This window comes from Psammomys obesus, unplaced genomic scaffold (genome assembly GCF_907164565.1).
Source record: "Psammomys obesus unplaced genomic scaffold, mPsaObe1.curated_primary_1811, whole genome shotgun sequence".
Lineage (NCBI taxonomy): Eukaryota > Metazoa > Chordata > Mammalia > Rodentia > Muridae > Psammomys > Psammomys obesus.
The window spans coordinates 2,264,128-2,286,043 of NW_026590715.1; the positions used below are offsets into that span (position 1 = coordinate 2,264,128).

At 38.4% G+C, this 21,916-nt stretch overlaps 1 protein-coding gene across 1 annotated transcript in view; it reads right to left on the bottom strand.

Moving 5' to 3' along the window:
• Positions 1–2,924: 2,924 nt before the first annotated feature.
• The window catches only part of Mtm1 (myotubularin 1), a 107,344-nt gene continuing 88,352 nt past the window's right edge, over positions 2,925–21,916 (bottom strand). The window contains exons 10-15 of the mRNA XM_055608760.1: positions 19,289–19,474; positions 12,547–12,753; positions 10,057–10,149; positions 9,278–9,391; positions 3,851–4,027; positions 2,925–2,963 (exon numbers count right to left, since the gene is read on the bottom strand). Of these exons, the coding sequence (XP_055464735.1) occupies positions 2,925–2,963; positions 3,851–4,027; positions 9,278–9,391; positions 10,057–10,149; positions 12,547–12,753; positions 19,289–19,474 (816 nt within the window). The remainder of the gene's footprint in view (positions 2,964–3,850; positions 4,028–9,277; positions 9,392–10,056; positions 10,150–12,546; positions 12,754–19,288; positions 19,475–21,916) is intronic.

The window sequence follows — 21,916 nt, forward strand, 5'->3', positions numbered from 1 at the left end:
TGTGCACATGCATGAACATTCGTGTGTATGTTGTATTAATTTTATGTGAATTGGGTTTTTTTCTGCATGTACGTCTATGCATCAAGTGCAAATCTTCTGTCTACAGAAGGGTCATAAGAGGGTTTTGCATGCTCTAGGACTGGAGTTACACTTTTGAGCTGTCATGTGAGTGCTAGGAATTAAACCCACGTCCTCTGGAAGATATCAACAAGTGTTCTCAAGCACTAAACCATCTCTTCCGCCCTCCTTCTCCATGCCCTATATATTTTGACAGCCAAATGGGTTCTCTGACTGTGGGTTGAGAGAGAGGAAGGAGTCAAACATGACTCAGATGACTCTAGGTTTCCCGATAGGGTGACTAGAGGTAATGTTCTGAGCTTAAATGAAAATGACAGCACAAAGAGGAGATGGAGGGGAATCTCAGGTGTTCTGGATGGATATGTGATATTTAATTTATGATCCCACCATTATTTACACAATAAATAATATCACCTTGTTATTATGTCAAGTCTCCACAGGCATGCTAGTCTGTTCCCAGGTCATATCAAGTTTTGTTTTATATGTTATCATGTACGAATTAGTCTTCACTTCCTACTTTCATGCCTCTTTTTCCTGGTGACCTGATGAATTTAGTTAGAGTTGTTTACAGAAACATGGGTAAAGTATCAGATAAACAGAAAAGATATCTTCCCTTCCTCCCCAAAACCATTAACTGAAGATATCTCCATGGGGGTTGGGGTCAGGGAGGCAGGGCTTCATGACTTACTACTCCCCAGCTACTGTTTATTGCCTATTAATCTTTGGGGGTTGCTCACAAGTCCCTACTCCTAGCTGTGAAGTGTCTATAAGTTCTTGGGGGAACAGATGAGTACTCATGAGCCACTGTCCCCTAGCTACTGTAGTCTGCCTATAAATCCTCAGGGGAGGTAAACCTCATGAGTACCACCATGACAAGATTCAGACAAGCACAATCTTGTCCATGTCTAGATCACATAATTCTTGACACATAGAAGGGCAAGTTCTTCCTTGACATTCTCCCAAATGGTTTAGGTTATTTAAAAATCTTCCATATGAATATTAAACTTTATAGTCAGTTTGAATACTAAAATCAGCACATATACTTAGACAAGAAAAAGAAATCAGATGTAACAATCATTTTGCAGTGGCATGAATGTATAATTAGAATGAGTTTTCTAAAGTATTGGCAATAAAAGACATTAGAAACTTACAAATGAGAAGCATAATGAGTATAAAATACATAGAAGCCATTAACCTATAGATACACAATAACCACTTAAAGAATATAACAGAGGAGTCCATTTATGATAGTATGTAAAGACAGTTTACTTACCAGCAGTGAAGTAAAATGTGTGCCAACTCAGCATGTCATACAAACCCCAGGATAGCTCATCATAGAAGCATTTTAAACCTCAAATATTTTTACATTCATATGCCTTTTAATCCTTCTACTAGAAATGACTTAAATGCCATACATGTCAGCTGGTTTATATATTACTGGCCCTGTTGTTATCCTTTCAGTTAGTAAGTTGATGTCACAGCAAGGACTGGAAAAGTCTGCTTTTAAGAACAGGGTAACGTGGCCTTCAAAGCTAAGAGCTTATTATGGGGAGGGGCTGTATGTTCTTACAACACAGGTAGCATATCACTGTGTTGTGAATTCTGTAGGCAGCCAGTAACTGAATGCTTCCTAGGTCACACAAATGAATAACTACCACTTAACTTTTAAGCAGTTAAATACATTCTTTCAGTTTTACATTATATAATTTAGAAACTCCTATGTGATTTGATTTTAATCTCTTTATAAAGTAATATTCTACATAAGCAGATCTTTAAAGATATCTCACATACTTAATCCACACCTCTATTATCAGCTTCATCCGTGTGCACTGCAATCATCAGCTTATATTCCTGCTGCCTCCACCAGCCTGGAGAGTCTTGTGGGCAGAGACCATCTCTTTCTAATACCTATGTACTCCCATTGCAGGACACATTGGAACACCCCACATTTTGTAGAAGAAGTGTAAAGTACTCAGGTACATCAATTTGTGTAGGAACACTATAGTTAGAAAAATCTACATAGGGAACATTATTTTGTTTTATGAATAGATGCCAACATGTCATGATACAGAACAACTAATGTCTGAATGTAAAAGGTTCTCCTAAAGAATGAGCATTCCTATTTGTCCAGATACCATTTTGCTAAACCTTTAGAGAATCCGGGGGGCGGGGTGGCAGGTTACACTTTATAGAATGTTCTGATGGTTATGTCCCTTAAAACTTGTCTTATAAGCAAAACAAAACAAAAACCAATCAAAAAGTCCCCAAAGCAAATAATGTCACATAATCATTGTTATTTTTTTATAGTCAGAAATGAATAATTTAAAATTCCTTGTACTGCATAAATTTCTATAAGTAAAAATGGAGAGGTATATTGTAGAATCTTCACAGACACTGTCAATATTTTCTCACAGCCAATGGCTAAAAGATAAATATACAAAGGGCTTATTTTAGAAGACACTGTTTAGTGTGCACAGTATGTGTGTGTATGTGTGTGTGCGCACATGTTCTGTTTTTTGTTGTTGTTGTTTGAGATAAAGTCTCACTGTCTAGTCCTGGCTGGCTTGAAACTCACTATATAGACTAAGCTGGAATCAAGCTCACAGAAATCTGCCTGCCTCTGCCTTCAATGTGCTGAGGACAAATGTTAGCCCCCATGCTCATCTTAAATTTTTAATTGGAAAAAAAAGTGCTTTGTAATGGCAGTAAGAAAAGATCCCATTTACTTTTTACCCAATATTCTAAATCCAGGAACTACTGTTCAGTAAATTCTATACTAAATGGGTGAATGTTCTCAAGCTCTAGCACTTGTCACATTTCAAAAAGGACCACATCACAAAAGCCTTTCACTCGAGCAGCAGAGATTTCAAAATGACAATGCCAGGCTGAAATGGGCAATTTGCCAGTGAGTATAAGTCAGTGAGTATAGCCAGGGCATGTGTAGAGAAGCCAGTGAAATCAAGGTGAAGGTCCCTGCCTGGCCACCCCAGCCCACTGCTGGTAGAATAACAGCTGAGTCTCTAGCAAGGCTAAACTGTGCAGGCAGTCAATGCCCCTCACCATAGAAAAATGAGCAAAATTCTACCAAGAGCCACTACAGCACTCCAAGGCTCAGAACAAAGCCAGAGGTGGAGGCAATGTCTCTTCTTACAAATAGGCTGTTTTTTCTTCTGTTTTGGGATGAAGTTTTAGTAATGGAATCGCCATGGAAATGTCTTTATCAAAATGTGAAGATTTTCACTTCAAAAATCTGCTTCCATTTTGGCTGTTAAGTGGCTAGCTAAATTTCTTAACCATTGGCATACTGGTATCTTTATTTTAGTTAGAGAGATATTCAGTAAGAAGCACACAGATGGCAGCTCACTTCATATATACATCTCAACCATCGTGTAGAAATGCTTCCTTATTTTGAAAAGATCATGTAAGTATGTCTAGTCAGTGCAGATAACTTTTTTTTTCTTTTGAGACAGGGTCTCATATAGCTCATGCTGGCCTTAAATTCACTATGTAGCAGAGGCTGGCTTTGAACTTCTGATTCTTTTGCCTTTGAGCTAAAAGTGCTAGAATTACAAGAGCACACCACCATGTCAGGGAATTATTTATTATTTTTTTTTAATGATGTGTAATTCTCAACAATTTTAAATTAGGGTTAGCAAGTATTTTTCTTTATTTTGTTTGTCTCCAGAATGTAAACAAACCACCAGGATAGCAAAGGGCATCATATTAGCTAGGGTGGAGCCATTCAGTACAGCAAAGTTATTTTTTCACTTACTTGTTGTTTGATTCTGGGATTCCATCGAATGTAATAATTCACCCACAGTTCCAAATGGCGCATACTGGCAACTGGATATAAAACCCGATTGATTTCTTTTGTATAGAAAGGATTTTTGAATTTGTCTTTATTGCTGTTAATTAGCGACCATACAGAAACTGTTCTTTCTGTAAGTTTCTATATAGAGAGAAAGCAGAAAGGTAAGCACACTCACAAACCATACTGCAGCTTGTGGCAATACAATTTGGTATTAGCTCCAATGACACATTTATATTAACCTCCATAATAACTAAGAAAAAGCATCATTGAGCACTTGTGTCCACTTACTGATATTTGCATAGATAACTGCCTAGGTTGAGAGCCACTGCTTCTGCTGGGAGACAGGATTCAGAATGCTGTGCCAATGAATGCAATTCACTGATCTACAAAGACAATTCCTGGCTAGGCAAAACATTTACAAACAGATGGGCTATACTGTCTTTTTCATTCTACTCAAAGGAGACCCCACTGAGTTTCTGATTTGTTTTCTATTTGTTAGAAATACAAAGTTTTAACCTATGTCTACTTGACAACAGGTATTTGGACAGTTATTGTAACCAACCATCCAGATATTTAATCCGCATAACAGCCACATCCAGACATTTGAAAAAATATGCATCAAGTTTTCAGTCTTTAACTGCTATTCATGTTCTTAGAAAAAAGTTTACAAATCTGTTTTTTATTACATACATTTTATCATAATTCACTATAAACTATGGAAAAGCCAAAGCTGAGAAATAGAAAATAAAACAAATAAAAACACCAAAGTTACAATTTGACTCTTCCTAGTAATGACTTCAAAAAGGAACACCAAGAAGCCAATAATAATAGCCAAGAAGAAATTCCTGTATCTTGTTTAGTTATAGAAAAGATAATAAATTGGGGCGGTGCTGATACATGCCTTTAATCTGAGCGCTTAAGAGGCAGAGGCAGAGACAGGTAGATCTCTGTGGGTTCAAGGCCAGCCTGGTCTACAAAGTGAGTCCAACACAGCCAGGGCTACACAGAAGAACCCTGCCTTGGAAAAAAAAAACTTCAAAGAAATAATAAATCATGCTAACCTCAAATATAAAGATTTGCATTTGTCATCAGACCTCAAACAAGCTGGAAAAAGCAAAACCGTAGTTTCCGAGGGGAGATGAGAAATTACTTTTTCCCAGAACTATGAAATTGACTTTTAAAACTATGTATAGTACATAATATAAGACAGAAAATGTGCTAAATAAGCACAATCCAGTACCAATTTTGGTATTAAAAAAGTACAAATGAACTTTATAAAGTAGGTTCAAATAGTGTTATGACTTATCACTGAATTTATTACTAGGAAGAGTCAAGTTGTAACTTGGTATTTTTATTTCTTGTATTTTCTATTTCTCATCTTTGGTTTTTCTATAGTTCATAGTGAAAATTTGGTAAAATGTATAAAATAAAAAAAAACTCTACAAATTGTAAATGTTTTTGAGAACACAAACACCATGAAATTGAGGAGATACGTTCTGTCATGATGGGAAACACTCCATAGCAGCCACTTTAGGTGATGCCACCCTGGGGCTGGTGGTCCTGGGTTCTATAAGAAAATAGGCTGAGCAAGCCACAGAGAGCAATCCAGTAAGCAAGATCCCTCCATAGCTTGTGTGTCAGCTCCTATCTCCAGGTTCCTGCCTTGTGTGAGTTCCTGTCATGATTTCCTTCAGTGATGGACAAGAACATGGAAGTGTAAGTCAGGTAAGCCCTTTCCTCCCCAAGTTGCTTTGGTCACGGTGTTTCACTGCAGCAAAAATAACCCTACAACAGGATTGAACCCAGTTCACAAGGTTTTTGAGGTAAACACTTTTACCCACTCACTTAGTCATTTCCCTGCCCGCATTTTTTAAAAAATTGAATAAAGTCTCACCAAGCCACCAGGCCAATCTTGATCTTGCTTTGTAGCCCAGACAGTATTTTAATTTATGATCCTCCTACCTCAGTCTCCATATTAGTTGGGATCACAAGCTTGACATACCAGGCCTGGCTTTGAATTTTCTTTGGATATACAACCAGTAGTAGCAGGCTTGGTGGATCATAGAGTAGTTCTGTTTTTAATTTCCTGAGGAATCTTCACATTTTTATAAAGTCTGAGGCAACTTGTGTTTTTAATTGATTTATCTGGTACTTGTATTCCTATCCTTAGAGTGCATGTCTTTATCCCTATCACATAGTTATCTAGTTGCAGGTGTTAACTATTGGCATGGTCACAATGACTTTCTTTCTCCTATTCCTGCCCCACAGACAGACTCTATTTTTTTTTCTGTCACACATCCCTAGTCTATAGCTTAGCTCTAATTAGCTCAGCATTTACCAGTCTGATTCTGATGACTAAACACCTGCTGTTTGCAGCTGCACTCTCCAGTCTCAGTCCTGTGACTGCTTTCATTTTCCTGCACTCATTGATTATTCTCTTGATTTCACAACTGTCTTCTTACTTTTCTTGGCATTGACTAAGTTAACACCAAGCACTCCTTAAATGTGTCACATGCCTTTAAAGAATATTAAAAACATCACATGACCCCAATGTCTCTGTCATAGGGGCTTCAATCTATACCAGTTGTTCCTGTGCTAGAGCTCTCACTCTGGGAATTCTGTGCAGTCTTACTTTTTCTATTCATGAAGTGCATATTTCTGCCACTTCCAATGGAGAGTGCATGGGGGAGTTAGCTCACTTTTCAGATGTGAGTTTGTATATGCAGGAGCACATGCACATGTATGTGTCGGCCAGTCACCAACTGGAGATGTCATCCTAAGAATTGTTGTCCATCTCCTTAAAGACAGGGTCTGTTAATGCCCTAGAGCTTACCAATTGGGCTAGAGTGGCTACTTAGGCTAGGAATCCTCCTGCCTCCATGTGCATAGTGCTGAAATTACATGTGTGTTCCCTTTTGCTTAGGGTTTTATGTGGGTTCTGGGAGTTGAACTCAGGTCCTCATGCTTGTAATGCAAACACTTTACCAATTATGCTATCTCCCCTGCCCATGAGGTAGATCATTCTTGATGCTATGTGTGTCTTTGTTCTCCTTTCATAGATAGTTGTCAGTTTTGGTAGCTGCAGAAAGCTGGCTTGAAGCTCCTTCCTTAAAGGTCAGCCGTGTAATATTGTCATTGAAGAATCCCAAGTCACTCTGATTTTTGTTTCTTTGCAAATTCTACATGAGTATCCCATACCCAAAATTCTTAGGGCCAAAAGTACTTTGGCTTGAGGACTTTTGTTCTGATTTTGGGATATTAGCACATATATAATGAGGTATCTTAGGGATGGAATCCAGTAAAACATAAAATTCATGTTTCTTACATGTCTAATACACATATACAGAATTTAATTTTATGCTATGCATTAATGTGCTTGCAATTTTGTATTTATTTTGCCTAGAGACATGTTTTTTTTTTAAAGGAGTGATGGATTTTTCTTTGAGTAGTTTATTTAGGGTTGTAGCTTCCCTAACAAGAATTCCTTCCTGTGTTAAGATGCCAACCAATACAACTGACTAGGAAGACCTTTTTCTTCATCTTGAGTTTTCTTCTTCTCAGAAGAGATAAAATGGTTATAGTGTTCTGATTCATTTCACAGAACAAGAAGCACACACTATGGAATGTGATTACATTGTAAATCTGCTGGAAAATGATTTCATGAATCTAAAATTTTCAATCACTCTTCAGAATGACAGACAGGGCAAAATGCAAAAACAAGTTTCCTTGAGAACATTTAAAATCAATATGAAGTCTATTTTTTTCTTTTTATGCATACTTTCCTTGAGATTTAATGAGGCAAGGTATCTAGTTGAGCCTAACAAAAGATAATCAAGAGAATTAATTAAGACTATGTACATGTTTTTATATATAGTAAGGGGACAAGCCAGTAAACTGAAACAGCTATTACTATCATTTGGACATGAGAAAACATTTATTTCCTTTTTCCTGGCTTCCTTCTTCCTTGCTCCTCCCTATACTTTAACTGCCCTTCTCTCTTCCTTCATCTGTTTGAACATTTGTTTCTATGGTCCTTATTCTTAGTGGTAGCCATCAGCCTTATTCTCTTCGAACCCTACAAACATCCCTTCTAAGTTCCCATTTTTGCTATAGTTTTTGATTCACTATAAATGGATACCTTTTCCTTCTGAAATCTTGTCTCTACCTACTTTCATCTGTCTTGCAAAAATCTCTACATACGTGTTCTATTGTATTTATCTTATCCCATTCCTGTTCATTACTTTGGAACCATTACTCGTTTTTATGCTGAGACAGAAGTAAGACTGTGGAGACATGGTTTTAATATTGTAGGCCAGCCTACCCTGAAACTCTGCATGAACTTAAGTGGACTAAAACTTGTGATCCTCTTGTATTAGTTTCCCAAATGCTGGTATTACAGGTTTGAGCTACCACACCTGGCTCTCCCCCACTCCCCCAGTTCTTTCAAAAAATGTAACCTAAAACTGAAATTTCTGTTTTGACTGTTAATTCTACATTTTCGCTTTTAAGATGCACTGTTTTCCATTCCCTTCACAGTTTATGAGAGAGAGAGAGAGAGAGAGAGAGAGAGGGAGGGAGAGAATAATCACCTTCTTCTAGAATACTTAAGAGTGAGTTAGAATTATTGCCCTCTCCTCAAAGGGAACCTCTGCCATAGTCCTTAGCTCCATAGAAGGATGGAGGATGGGTAGCTTATTCTAAACAGGTCTTCATGTTCCCCTCTCTTCCCACTTTTCCTGGATAACACACAGGCAGAGTTCAGTCCTGGGTAGCCAAACAGCAATGCAGAATAAGTTGGTGCTTGACTTTTCTGTTGATGAATCAACCAAGGACCATGCATGAAGAGGACCTAGACCCCCTGCTCAGATGTAGCCCATGGGCAGCTCAGTCTCCATGTGAGTTCCCTAGTAAGGGGAGCAGGGACAGTCACTGGCATGAACTCAGTTGCCTCCTCTTTGATTTCCTCCCCCTGGCAAGATGGCTTCACTGGGCCACAGAGAAAGGCGATCCAGGCAGTCCTAAAGAGGCCTGATAGGCTAGGGTCACATAGTAGGGGAGGAGAACCTCCCTTATCAGTGAACTAGGGGAAGGTTATAGGAGGTAGAAGGGAGAGGGAGGGTGGGACCAGGAGGAGAAAAGGGAGGGGGCTACAGTTGGAATACAAGATGAATAAACTGTAATGAATAATACTAATACAGAAAAAATTCAAAAAATATACTGTATTAAATTCTCAAAGAACAAACTTAAAATTCTCTTTACATAGCTTTTCATAGAGCTTCACAAAGGAGAACTTATATACTTTAAAAATCACTCCTACTCCTCAAGGGCAAAACCAATGCGTCATAAACACTCATATTCTTCTTAACCCACATTACTATTTTTGCTCACCTGTCTTTCTCGAGCCAATTCACAGTTGAATAAGAAAGTACCAAATCGACAGCTATACAGATGATCCAAAATCGTAATCAGAAAGTGTTCATTGAACTCAAAAGCTGTGGGGAACTAGATAAAAACGAACAAAAAAGGAGGATATGAAAAATTGAGTTTACTCTCACAGGTAGAAAAAATGTATGGAGAGCATCATAAAAGTAGAAATTTATGGTATATTACTGTTCACTCAGAATTAAAAGAAACACAAATACATATACACACTGTGGCAAGAAAAGATGCATAGATGGATGACAAGAGTGACTAAGTGCTGCTACATTGTAGAATTCTGGAAGGCTAATAGAGGCTGTCATTTGCACACATCTGAGAGGGTGATTTTGTTTGTTTGTACTTCATATATGACTAATACAGAAGTGACAAGTCAAAGAATAGAAAGGAAAAAGTAGTCAAGAGTTTACTTTTTAAAGTATTAAGAGTTAGCAGACATCCTTACACAAAAATGCCAGGGCACTGTCATTCCTGCTGAACATCCATTAGAACAGATAATCCAGTTAAAAATTTAATTTTGTAAACTTTATTATGGAGAATTCTAAACATACAAAGTAGTAGTAATTAAAATATAAGTTCCTATGTCCCAATTGCTGGGATTCAATCATTATTCACTCATGGCCAAGCTTATTTCATCTTTATTTCTGCTCTGTATTATTCTGTAGGCAAACTTTAGATGATATAAGACACTATTTAAACACTGAATGTACATTCATCCCATACATTCTTACCTGTTTTGACATCTGCCACACACAGTCAATAAACTGAAGAAAAATAGGAGATCGGTCAGCATCAGCATAGTTTTTATCACCATGACCAATTCTCTGAAATGTATTGATGAAGATGATTTTAATTCATGGGTACAAAGCAGAGAAAGCATATACCTTATAAAATGTTAACAGGCAACTCAGCAGCCTACCTTCTAAATGCCAAGCTTCTCACAAAGTAAATTATGTATGTTGCCATAGAAATACAGAGAAACAACAAATGATTTCATAATAATGGCAATTTTTAAATGTCCATGTATATATGTGTGTATGTCTACACATGGGCATGACTCTCACAACAAGTGCATGGATGTCAGAGGACAGCTTTCAAGGGTTGATTCTCTCCTTCTAGAAAGTGAGTGCCCAGGATTGAACTCACGCCATCAGGGCTGGTGGGAAGTACTTTTAACAACTGAGCTATTCCACCATCTGAATCAAGACAATTCCGTGAGAAGGGCTGGGGGCATATTTCTTAGTAAAGTACAAGTACGAGGACCTGAGTTAAATCCCAGACCTAATGGCAAAACAAACAAACAACCTTAGTGTGGTGGCACAAGAGCTGAGGCAATGGAGACAGGAGGATTCCTGGGGCTCACTGGCTAGTCAACCTAGCCTAAGCAAAAAGTCCCATTGTGCCTTTATGTCAACATCAATCCTCTGTTGACTGCTAAAAGAAATTTCAGTGACCCAGACTCATGGCACCCTCAGAACACTACTGGAATGGCCACGCTGGGTTTTTGCCCAATTGTACAGAGAGGTTGATAGAGACACAGAGTAACTGGGAAGGGGCAAAGTGGGAAATGACCCCCAGGCCAGTGGAGTGACACCCGAGGCTGACCTCTGGCCTCCACATAAATGTATATACACATGTACACATATCCACACAGTCATGTGAGATTATGCATATATTAATACACACATACACAGCAAAGCAAATAAACATAAAACAATGAAAACTAGGAAAGCACCATCAACCAATTATTTTATATGAGTGTAATGTTATATAGGTCCCAGAGCTACAGATAGAGGAGACTGGATTATCCTGCATGGTATGTTCTAGGTTCACTAGATAATGTCTGTCTGTCCGTTTGTTTGTTTTTTGAGACAGGGTTTCTCTGTGTAGCCTTGGCTGTCCTGGACTCACTTTGTAGCCCAGGCTGGCCTTGAACTCACAGAGATCCGCTTGTATCTGCCTCCCTGCGTGCTGGGATTACAGGTGTGCACCTGGCTTTACTAGATCTTTCAGGAAGGAAGCCCTGTGGAAGTTTCAAGTCTTGAAATCATGCCCAAAGTACAGTTACTGCGATTAAAATGCCTTCCTCTGCTAGATCCCAAATAAAACCCTCACCATATCTTTACTAAACAGTGACTGATTCTGCTTGAAAATGTTACTCATATCATTTGTGAAGTTTGGATGAAGGCTACAAGGTGACCAAACAGTATTTTTATTAGTATGATATATTTATCCTCTGAGAATCACCATGAAGCTGGGTAGTAGAGACATGGTTCGGGAGTTAAGAGCACTTGTTATTCTTGCAGACCGTCCAGATTCAATTCCTAGCACCCATAGGGTGCTTAACTAGCTATAACCCCAACCCTAGGGGATCTGATGCCCTCTTCTGGATTCCAGAGGCACAGCGTGAACATGGTGCACAAACAAACATGCAGATCACTCCTACCACCAACACACACATGAAAAATAAACAAATCTTCTAAAAAGATGCTAATTCAAAGGGCATATGGAAACAATACCCAAAAATTTGATTGCAAGCATTTTTCTTGATGATTTTTAACAAATGTGTGTCATAGAATAATAAAAAGCCTCAAGTAAAAACGTGCCATTCTGTGAAGTATGTTTGCTCCTGACAGTTCTAACATTAGTCCAGAGACAACTATCATCCTATCTTCCTTCTTTTGAGAGATTCAAATTTAAGCATTTCTTCCTTTTTTTTTTTTTTTTAATTTTCTGAGACAAACTTTGCTTTATAGCCTAGGCCTGGAACTCACTGAGTAGCCTTGGCTGAAACTAACTGAAATCTTGCTTTCTTAGCCTCCTAAGTCTCTATTTATTTCTCTGCATACTTTATTACATTACTTTTGAGTCTTACTAGAAATAATAAATATAGATAAACACATGTCTTATAAAGAATTCCATTAGCCCAAGGCCTTACACATTTTTTGAAACCATAAAGGGATTTTAATTTAGATTCCTTAGATTTTTTTTGAGATAAGACCTATGTAGCTCTGGCTATCTTGGAACTTGCTATGCAGACCAGGCTGGCCTGAAACTCATTGGGATCCACCAGCCTCTGCCTCCTTAGTGCTGGGACTAAAAGCGATGTCACCTTTCTTGGCAACTCCTCAGAATCTCATGTAAAAACTTAATATATGGTACAGAAAACAATTTCTTAAAATCCCAACTGATTTAATAGGACAGTTTTAGCGTTTACTTACAGATGCGAATTTATGTCCAAAACTTATCCACTCTTTCTGTACCAATATCTCAAAACCTTCAATACTCCTATAGAAACTGTCCAGCATCAGCATGGCCAGGGATGTCAGCTGAGCAGTCCTGTCCCATCCATCACTGCAGTGCACAAGAACTGAGCTCTTCCCTGAAGAAACTTTGTCTGCAACTTGAATGGCACCTGTCAGTACAAGCTGGTAAAGAAAAACATGCAAGTCAGCAGAGAGCAGCAGGGAGCTCTGATACTGCGCCAATATCACTCTAGTGCAAGTCCTGCATTCACAGGTCAATTCTTATCAAAAATCAGAACATCAGTAACTACAGGATCCTGAGAATCTCTCTCTGCTCTTTTAGGCATCACTTTTAGATGCTCTGAGTTTTTCTTTCTTTTAGCAGTCCTTCAGTTGTTTTAATGGGCAAATAATATTGTGTTGTGTGAACAGATATTCATCCATTCTTCAGCTGATAGACATTTGGTAGTTTCTAGCATTTGTACTCTACAATCCATGCTACTGTGGACTTTTTGCATCCTTAATTTTTGATAGGACTTACTATTTTTTTTCTTCTTAGGTAAACATCTGTAAGTGAAAGGACTGGGTTATATGGCACATATATGCTCAAGGCAAAACTGTATGCTTATTTTAAAAAACAAACTTTTAAGGAAATTTGTTATACCACCTCACATTACTTCCAGTATTGTACGAAGGTTTTATCTTCTGAGGGTTGTATCTCAAGTGCTTAATAGTTACTTGCATATTTTTGTCACTGTGAGTTAATTTTAAAAAACACATCGTGTGCATATTTGTACATAACCTCATGTATGTGTGGGTATGCATGCCACAATACATTTGTGGAGGTCAAAGGACTACTGTGTAGAACATATTTATCTCTTTCCACATGAATATGTGCTCTGGGGGCTGAATTCTGGTGGCCAGGCTTGCACGGTGATCAATCTTAGCTGCTGAGCTAAAAGATGATTTTCTAAGATGTATTCCATAACGTGCCCCAAATTCTAACACTGTGCTCAGATATGGACTGTGGTTGTTTTAACTAACTCAAAGTTACCGAAAAAATGTGACTGAAACTTATTTAAAGAAAAGTTAGTGTAAGTGAACCATCTGACAAATAGAAATTATGAAAGCTTGTTATTTTCCCATAAACTCAGGAGAGACAGGTAAACAAGATAGGGAACCAATGAAAGAAAGTTAGGAAACCTATGGATGGCAGGCCATCCATTGTGCAGAAGCCAGTGCATGGATGTGGGTGTTTAGGTGTATGTGGGCATAGGTGTATATGTAGGCCCCAGGTTGCCATTGGGAATCTTCTTCCTTTTAATTTATTCATTGAGACAGGGACTTTCAGTTGGTCCCAGAGCTCATCAATGACTAGTCTGCCTAGCTAGTTTGTTCTGAAGAGTTGCTTTCTCACCCTTCAGAAAACTAGACTTATAGGCTGGTAGGTTGCCACACACAATGGCAATTATGTGAGTTCTGGAGATCTAAATTCCAGCCCTCATACTTGTGTGTCAAGTACTCTAACCACTGATAAATCTCCCCAGTCCTTATTTCATCTGCAAAAGAACAACTTACATGCATGACCTGAATTTCCTAAATGTCCGTATCATTGCCAGCTACTCATAGATGCTGACCCTCTAAAATCCTCGAGGAGAACTTTCAAGTGCCACTGAGTGTTTCTTCTTGGGCTACTTCTAGACACTCCAACATCTTCTTTTGAGCTCTGTCTTTAGGAGTGACTTCACTGAATCCCACTCTCCTTCTATGCTGATTCCAAGCCTGACCTGGCTCCATTCTGGGTCTCTGGATCTTCCTATCATCTGGAACCTCTCTCAGGCTTGTTCAAGGACTCAGCCTGTTTACTGCTCAATAACTGAATCCCAAGCTCATATTTCAGTTCCAAGTCTCTATCTTGAGTTCTACTTTACTTGAGAGTCTGCCTGTCAGATCGTACCCACCCGAAAGCACAATGTTTCTCTTGAGCCTTCAACTGAAAATGGAAGCCTCATCTTCTCAGGCAAATGAGTTCACCTTCCTCGTGGAAGTTTTTATTTCTGTACATCTTACATCTAGTTAAATCACCACACATCAGAGGCTCTGTATAAGAATCAACTTGTATCTAGTAGCCCCTTCATTCTTGTATTGACATTGCAATTTTTAACCTTCTTTTTCTAACTTCACATTCTTTCTTCTCTTAACAACACAGTCAGCTCCTAGAACAGTTCCCTATATTAATTAACCGTTTCTAAACCTTGGAACCTCTCCCTAGCACTTGACAGTCAAGGTCCTGGCTGCCTGGTTTCTTCCAGATCACTTGCTAAACCAATACCACTTAAAAATGTTTCTTAGTCTTATCAACTTCATCATTTAAAGACCATTGCAAACTAAAAATACAAAACAAAACATGACATTCTTGTTAACTTGGACTAATCAAAAGCAGTTTCTCAGCACTCACCAAAGCTGTCTTGGTTAGAATAGAATCTCCACTCTGCTTTCTGGAAGGACTAGGTCAAGCTTTATTTCTCAGCTGACTTTGCTATGAAGGCCTACTCTGAACTGAAAACATACTATTTTAGAATAAGATGTTTTCTTTTAATTTCTTCAACCATCCCATCTATTTATCTTCCTAAGGGCCAGAAATACATATTTCCCTTTTTCTCCTTCACAGGTTCTAACATGATGATCTGCAGTAAAACTATCTTATTTAAATATGTATTTTAAGTTTTAGCATGATTTCAGAAACACAGAGAAGCTGTGAAGGTACTACATACTACAGCACCTTTCAAGTAACTAGCCCAGTTTCCCTTCTTATCAGCATTGTTGCAAGGGGTACTACGCACAATTAAGGGACCTATACTGACATAACATTAATTACTAAAATATTTATCATTAGATTATTGCTTTAAAAGTCCATACTTCATTCCTATTTCCTTAGGGCTTTTATATTTATTTCCTTTATGTGTATGAGTATTTTGCTTGCATGTATGTCTTTGTACCATGTGTGTGCCTGGGACATGCAAAGGGGACATCAGCTCCCTTGCAGCTGGAGTTACAGAGAGTTGTGAGCCACAGTGTTGGTGCTGGGAATCAAACCTAGGCTCTCTGAAAGTGCAGCCAGTGTTCTTAGTTGCTGAACCACATTAACTTAGTGCTTAACTTGATGACCCCTTTCTTTTCTAAAGTTCCATTCAGGATATTACATTTTAATAACTCTGCCACAATTAATTATTTTTAATTCATTTTTTAGAGGATGATAAATTAAGAAAAATAAAAGTTAGGAAAAAATACAATTCCTGTCCAGTAAGAAAGTATAATGTCATTAGAGAACAATAAAACTTAATAATTCACTTGCTTAAAATATACTTTTAGTTAGTTTGTTTAGAAAACTATATGGTTGCACAACTGACCTGCAAGATTCTACCAGAGAACTCCTATAGCTTATAAACACCTTCAGCAAAGTGTCTGGATACATAATTAACTCAAAAAAGTCAGCAGTCCTCCTTTATACAAATGACAAAAGGGTTGAAAAAGAAATTAGGGAAACAAAACCCTAGCAATAAATAATATAAAATATTTTGGTGTAATTCTAACCAAGCAAGTGAAAGATCTGTATGACAAGAACATCAAGTCTTTGAAGAAAGAAATTGAAGATTTTAGAAGACGAAAATATCTCTCATGATCATAGATCACTGGGATTAACATAGTAAAAATGGCCATCCTGCCAAAAGCCACCTATAGATTCAATGCAATTTCCATCAAAATTCCAACACAATTCTTTACAGACTTGGAAAGAGCAATCATTACATTCATATGGAAAAATTAAAAAAAATCCCAGGATAGTCAAAATAATGCTGTACAATAAAAGAACTTCTGGCAGTATCAACACCCCTGATTTCAAGCTATACTACAGAGCAATAGTAATAAAAACTGCATGGTATTGGCATAGAAATGGACAGCTTGATCAATGGAACCAAAGTGAAGACGGAGATATATACCCACATTCCTACAGGTAGTTGATTTTTGACAAAGAAGCCAAAACCATACAATGGAAAAAAAGAAAGCATCTTCAACAAATGGTGCTGGTCTAACTGCATGTCTGCATGTAGAAAAATGCTAATAGACCCGTACTTATCACCCTGCACAAAATGCAAGTCCAAGTGGATTAGAGACCTTGACATAAAACCAGAGACTCTAAATCTATTAGAAGGCAAAATGGGGAAAAGTCTGGAACTCATTGGCACAGGAAACAACTTCCTAAACAGAACACCAACAGCACAAGCTCTGAAATCAACAATTAATAAATGGGATCTCATGAAAATGAGAAGCTTCTGTAAGTCAAAAGATACTGTCCATAGAACAAAACAGAAGCCTACAGATTGGGAAAAGATCTTCACCAATCTTACATCCAACAGAGGACTAATATCCAAAATATACAAAGAATTTAAGAAATTAAAAATCAACAAATCAAATAATCCAATGAAAAATGGGGTAATAGCTAAACCAGGAATTCACAACAGAGGAATCTAGAATGGCCGAAAAGCACTTAAAGAAATACCCAATGTCCTTAGCCATCAGAGAAATGCAAATCAAAATGACTCGAAGATTCCATCTTACACCCGTCAGAATGGCTAAGACCAAAAACTCAAGTGACATCACATGCTGGTAAGGTTGTGGAAAAGGGGAACACTCTTTCATTGCTGGTGGGAGTGCAAACTTGTATAACCTCTCTGGAAATCAATTTGGTGCTTTCTTAGAAAATTGGGAATAGTTCTACCTTAAGACCCAGCTGTACTACTCCTAGGCATATACCTAAAAGGTGCTCTACCATACAACAAGGACATTTACTCGACTATGTTCATAGCAGCTTTATTTGTAATAGCCAGAATCTAGAATCAACCTAGATGTCCCTCAAATGAAGATCGGATACAGAAATTATGGTACATTTAAAAACAAAGAAATCATGAAATTTGCAGACAAATGGATGGAACTAGAAAAGATCATCCTAAGTGAGGTAACCCAGACCCAGAAAGTCACATATGGTATGTATTCACTTATAAGCAGATATTAGACCTATAGTACAGGATAACCATACTACCATTCACAGACCTAAAGAATCTAAGTAACAAGGAGGGCCCAAGGGAGAGTGCCGGAATGTCACTCAGAAGGGGAAATAGAAGTGGATGAAGAGAGGAAACTGGGCAGGAGATGGAATGGGGAGGGAAAAAAGGGGTAGGGAATCAGATGTGGGGAGAATGGAAGTGGAAGGGGAGAGGACTGGAAGCAAGAAGAGAAACTGAGAGGGGACATCCCTTTGTCAAGCTGGAAGCTTGTGACAGAGTAGGCTCCTTGGAGGATATGGGTATGACTCTATCTGAGACTCGTAATGGGGTGGGGGGAAGACATGAAGACTGAAGTGACTACCTCCTAACAGAGGGGGACAGGAAGAGTGAAATGGCCATCTCCTAGCCAGGAAAGATTAGTGGAAGGTAGGGGACTACAATCCACCAACAAAACCTTTGATCCAAAAATTACCCTGCCTATAAAAATTACAGGAATAATGTGGGAACAAAGATTGAGGGAATGCCCATCTAATAATTGGCCCAACCTGAGACCTACCCTAAGGTAGAGAGCCAGCCCCTGACACTATTAATGATGATCTGCTTTGCTTGCAGACAGGAGCCTAACTTGTCTGTCATCTGGGAGGTTCCAGAGAACAGCAGATCAAGAAGGACGCTGGGACTTGCAGCCAAACATGGGGCAGAGCTCTGCGGGTCCTGTGGAAGTGTTGGGAGGAAGATGGAAGGACATAGAGGGAACAGAAACCTCGCAAGAAGAGCAGCAGAGACAACTATCATAGTCCCATGGGGGCTTACAGAAACTGAGTCATCAACTAAGGAGGATGCATGATCTGGACCTAGGCCCCTTGTGGCCAATGGGCAGCTTGGTCTTCATATGGGTCACCTGGCGAGTGGAGGGGGTCTGTTTCTAACAATGGACTCTATTACCTGCTTTTGCATCACTTCCTCCTGGCAGCACTGCCTTGCCTGGCCTCAGGGGATAAAGATTTGCTTAGTCCTGATGTGACTTGATTACTCAGGAGGGATGATATGGGGAAAGCGGGGTTTCGGTGGGGGGAGAGTGAGGAGAAAGTGCAAGGAGGGAAAGGGGGGACTTGGAGAAGAGGAGGGATGGGACACCCTTGGGATGTTAAGTAAATAAACTGAAATTTAAAAAAAAATCAAAAAGAATTTCGAAAAGGGCTACTCTGATAAAATAGTTTCTAATACTTATACTTTGAAAAGAGAATTTTTATTGCTTCTATCAGGACAAATGATTGAATGTAATCAAAATGCAAAACTCATTCTTTAAAATGAGTCAGAAATAAGCTGTTAAAATGAAAACAACAAAGAACCTGCACCTCTGTCTAGGTCCATGAGGGATATACCTAGTAACAGTTTAATAATAAACTGGCTACTCCTAAATAAACCTACATGAGACTGCTTTCTACTGACAAGACTGGAAGAGACAGCTCTACAGACTTTAAAAATCAGATAGGTTGATGTTGTAAAATCTCCAAATATAAAGAAACATAATGCTGTCAAATACAGCGTTACTGTTTAGTATAGTCTCATTTTCACTATGTAATTTTTAAACATTTAAGAATAAATTTCATCTTCAAAATATTCTTCTCTACCTGCAAATAAAGTATACTTGCCTTGATATGTTCTAACCAGTGAGTAGACTCCAAACTGGACAACCAATGAGATTCTTCTATGTTGGGATAAACAATGTCTTTCACTTTTTTTAAAGATTCACGCATAACATGAATATTATGAATGTCTAAGAAAGAAAGTTCCGTGTTATGATATGCATCATCACTTTCATATCCTCCTCCTGTTGCCTAAGAAACAACAAGATTACATTCAGTTACATATCTATTTTATCTGTAACTTAATATCTATTTTATTTGTAACTTAGCCAAAACATCTTACTTATTTTCAAAATTTTATCCCAAATGCCACTAATTTAAATAGTTAACATGATTTTTGACTTCCTATCCAACACAAAGCCTTAGCAACCTGAGTCATACTTTGAGCTAGAGAAAAATATGGAAGGTTGTTGATTTCCCTGGGTTGGGGGCAGACAACTTAATTCATCAGATGATATTCCCTCCAAAATGTTCAGTAATTACTAGTTCTTTTACATCTGAAAAAAGCAAAACCAGGTTCTGAAAAGTCCTACTCCTCCATCAATTTTGTGGTTATTATTGTACTGTTTGGGGAAGGGGTAGCCATACTGATGTAGCAGCAGGTACTCTAACATTGTGAACATTCGCATAGGGTATAATGTGTTAAGGGAAAACAGTTTTTGGAGTCAGTCACAGGCCAACAGCTTAGCTTAAGCCTCTTCTCACCTCAAGATCTGGTACCAGACACTAAAGCTGAAACAGCAATGTCCTTTCCTGTAAAATAGGGCTCACTCTTTGGGTCTAACAGAACAAAAAGGGCAAGACTCCTTTTGATGAGGCTCTATGATGTTGTGCTTTGTGATTTTACCTCTTACGGGAATGCTATAAGACAGATGTTATCCATTCCCAAATGATGCAAGTAATAAATAGAATTTACATCTGCTTTGATTTCAACATACAAACCCTTTCCATTGTATCCTGACCATCTTTCCACTATAAAAACAGCAAGGACAAAGCTGCACATAGTAGGCCCACAAGGTTCTAAGAGGGACAAGATGGCCACTGCCTACTCTATCAAGCACAAAACTTTGTTCCTGTTCTTTCTGTGGTGTCACATATGGAACTCAAGGCCTTGTACATACTAGGCAATTAGGCTACTCTTGAACCACTTAATAGTGTTCTTAATAGTAGTTAACAGTGTTCACTTGCTTTAGTTCACCACCACAACACTGTGGAAAGTATCCATTTCCACAATGATGTAAAGAGACATTGTGGGTTTCTTTATAAACATGGCTAGTGGTACTTTGTTTAAAGGTTTTTGAAATGTGACATTTGGGCCCTTGAAGAAAAAGTGAAACAAGCCAGGCATGATAGTGCATGCCCATAATCCCAGCACTCAAGGAGGCAGAGGCTAACGTATTTCTGTGAGTTTGTGGCCAGCTTGGTCTACAAAGGGAGTCCAGGACAGCCAAGGCTACACAGAGAAACCCTGTCTTGGAAAAGAAAAGAAAGTAAAAGAAAAGAAAAAGAGAAGAGAGAAGAACAGAGCAGAGAAGAGAAGAGAAAAGAAAAGGTGAAACAGTTCTGAGATTTTTGAAGACATACTAACTTTAGACTGCCTGTAGAAGGAACACAGGGAAACACTTGTATGGGACTGAAGAGGTGGAAGGCAAATGTGTTATACCCACAACATCCCTCCTCTTTTTGTTTATATCAGTGTTACGAAGATAAGCTTGTAGACAGTGTGGAAAGAGCAAAGCAAGTGTTCCTGTTACTCCCAGAGTTACTTATAGAGGCTTCTTGCAGTAGAATAAGACTATTTTATCTTCAAACCTGGAAATCTCTGTGTCAGGTCAGAGGAGAAAACATATTTAGACATGATTGCTTCTTTCAAACCTTATTTACAGAGCATCAGCAATAAGCTCATGAGAAATAATTTCTTTGTTGTTGGTATTTTTTTTAAGGGTCTCACACTGTACCACAGGCCTGGCTAGAACTTACTACATAATATAGGCTTGCCTCAAACTCATGGCAATCCTGTTGCCTCAGCATTCCAAGTGCTAAGATCACAGGTGTAAGCCAGCACACTTATTTTCTATTTTCTCATTTTCATCATTGTCTTGTTTTTAATGTGTGTATGCAGGTGATTGCTGAGGCTAGATGGTGTCAGATCTCCTGGAGCTGTAGTTACAGACAGTTGTGGATGCTGAGATCCAAACCCAGTTTCTCTGGAAAAGCAATAATTGCTTTTAACCATGAAATCATCTCTCCAGCCTTTACTTGCCATTTAAAAAGAACTTTCTGTTAATAAGTCAGCAGACAAATGTATCACCTTTTTATCTTTCTGACTGTTCACATTTTGTAGAAAGCCAGAGTTTCTGCATCTGCCTGGCAGTTCCTCTGTAAGCTGCAGGCACAGACCTGGGAAATATGAGCCCGCTAGGCTAGCTCTTTTAGCTAGCTCTGCAGACCTATATATAATACAATGACATGCTTACCCTCCCATAGACAGAGGGCTTACTCCTCTGCATGTGTGGCTCTTACATAATTATGGGGGACTTTCAGAGACACTTGATACTGGAGTTCCTTTCAATAATAACTGAGCATGATGTGTAAAAAAAAAAAAAAGAAAGAAAAGAAAAGAAAAAAAATACA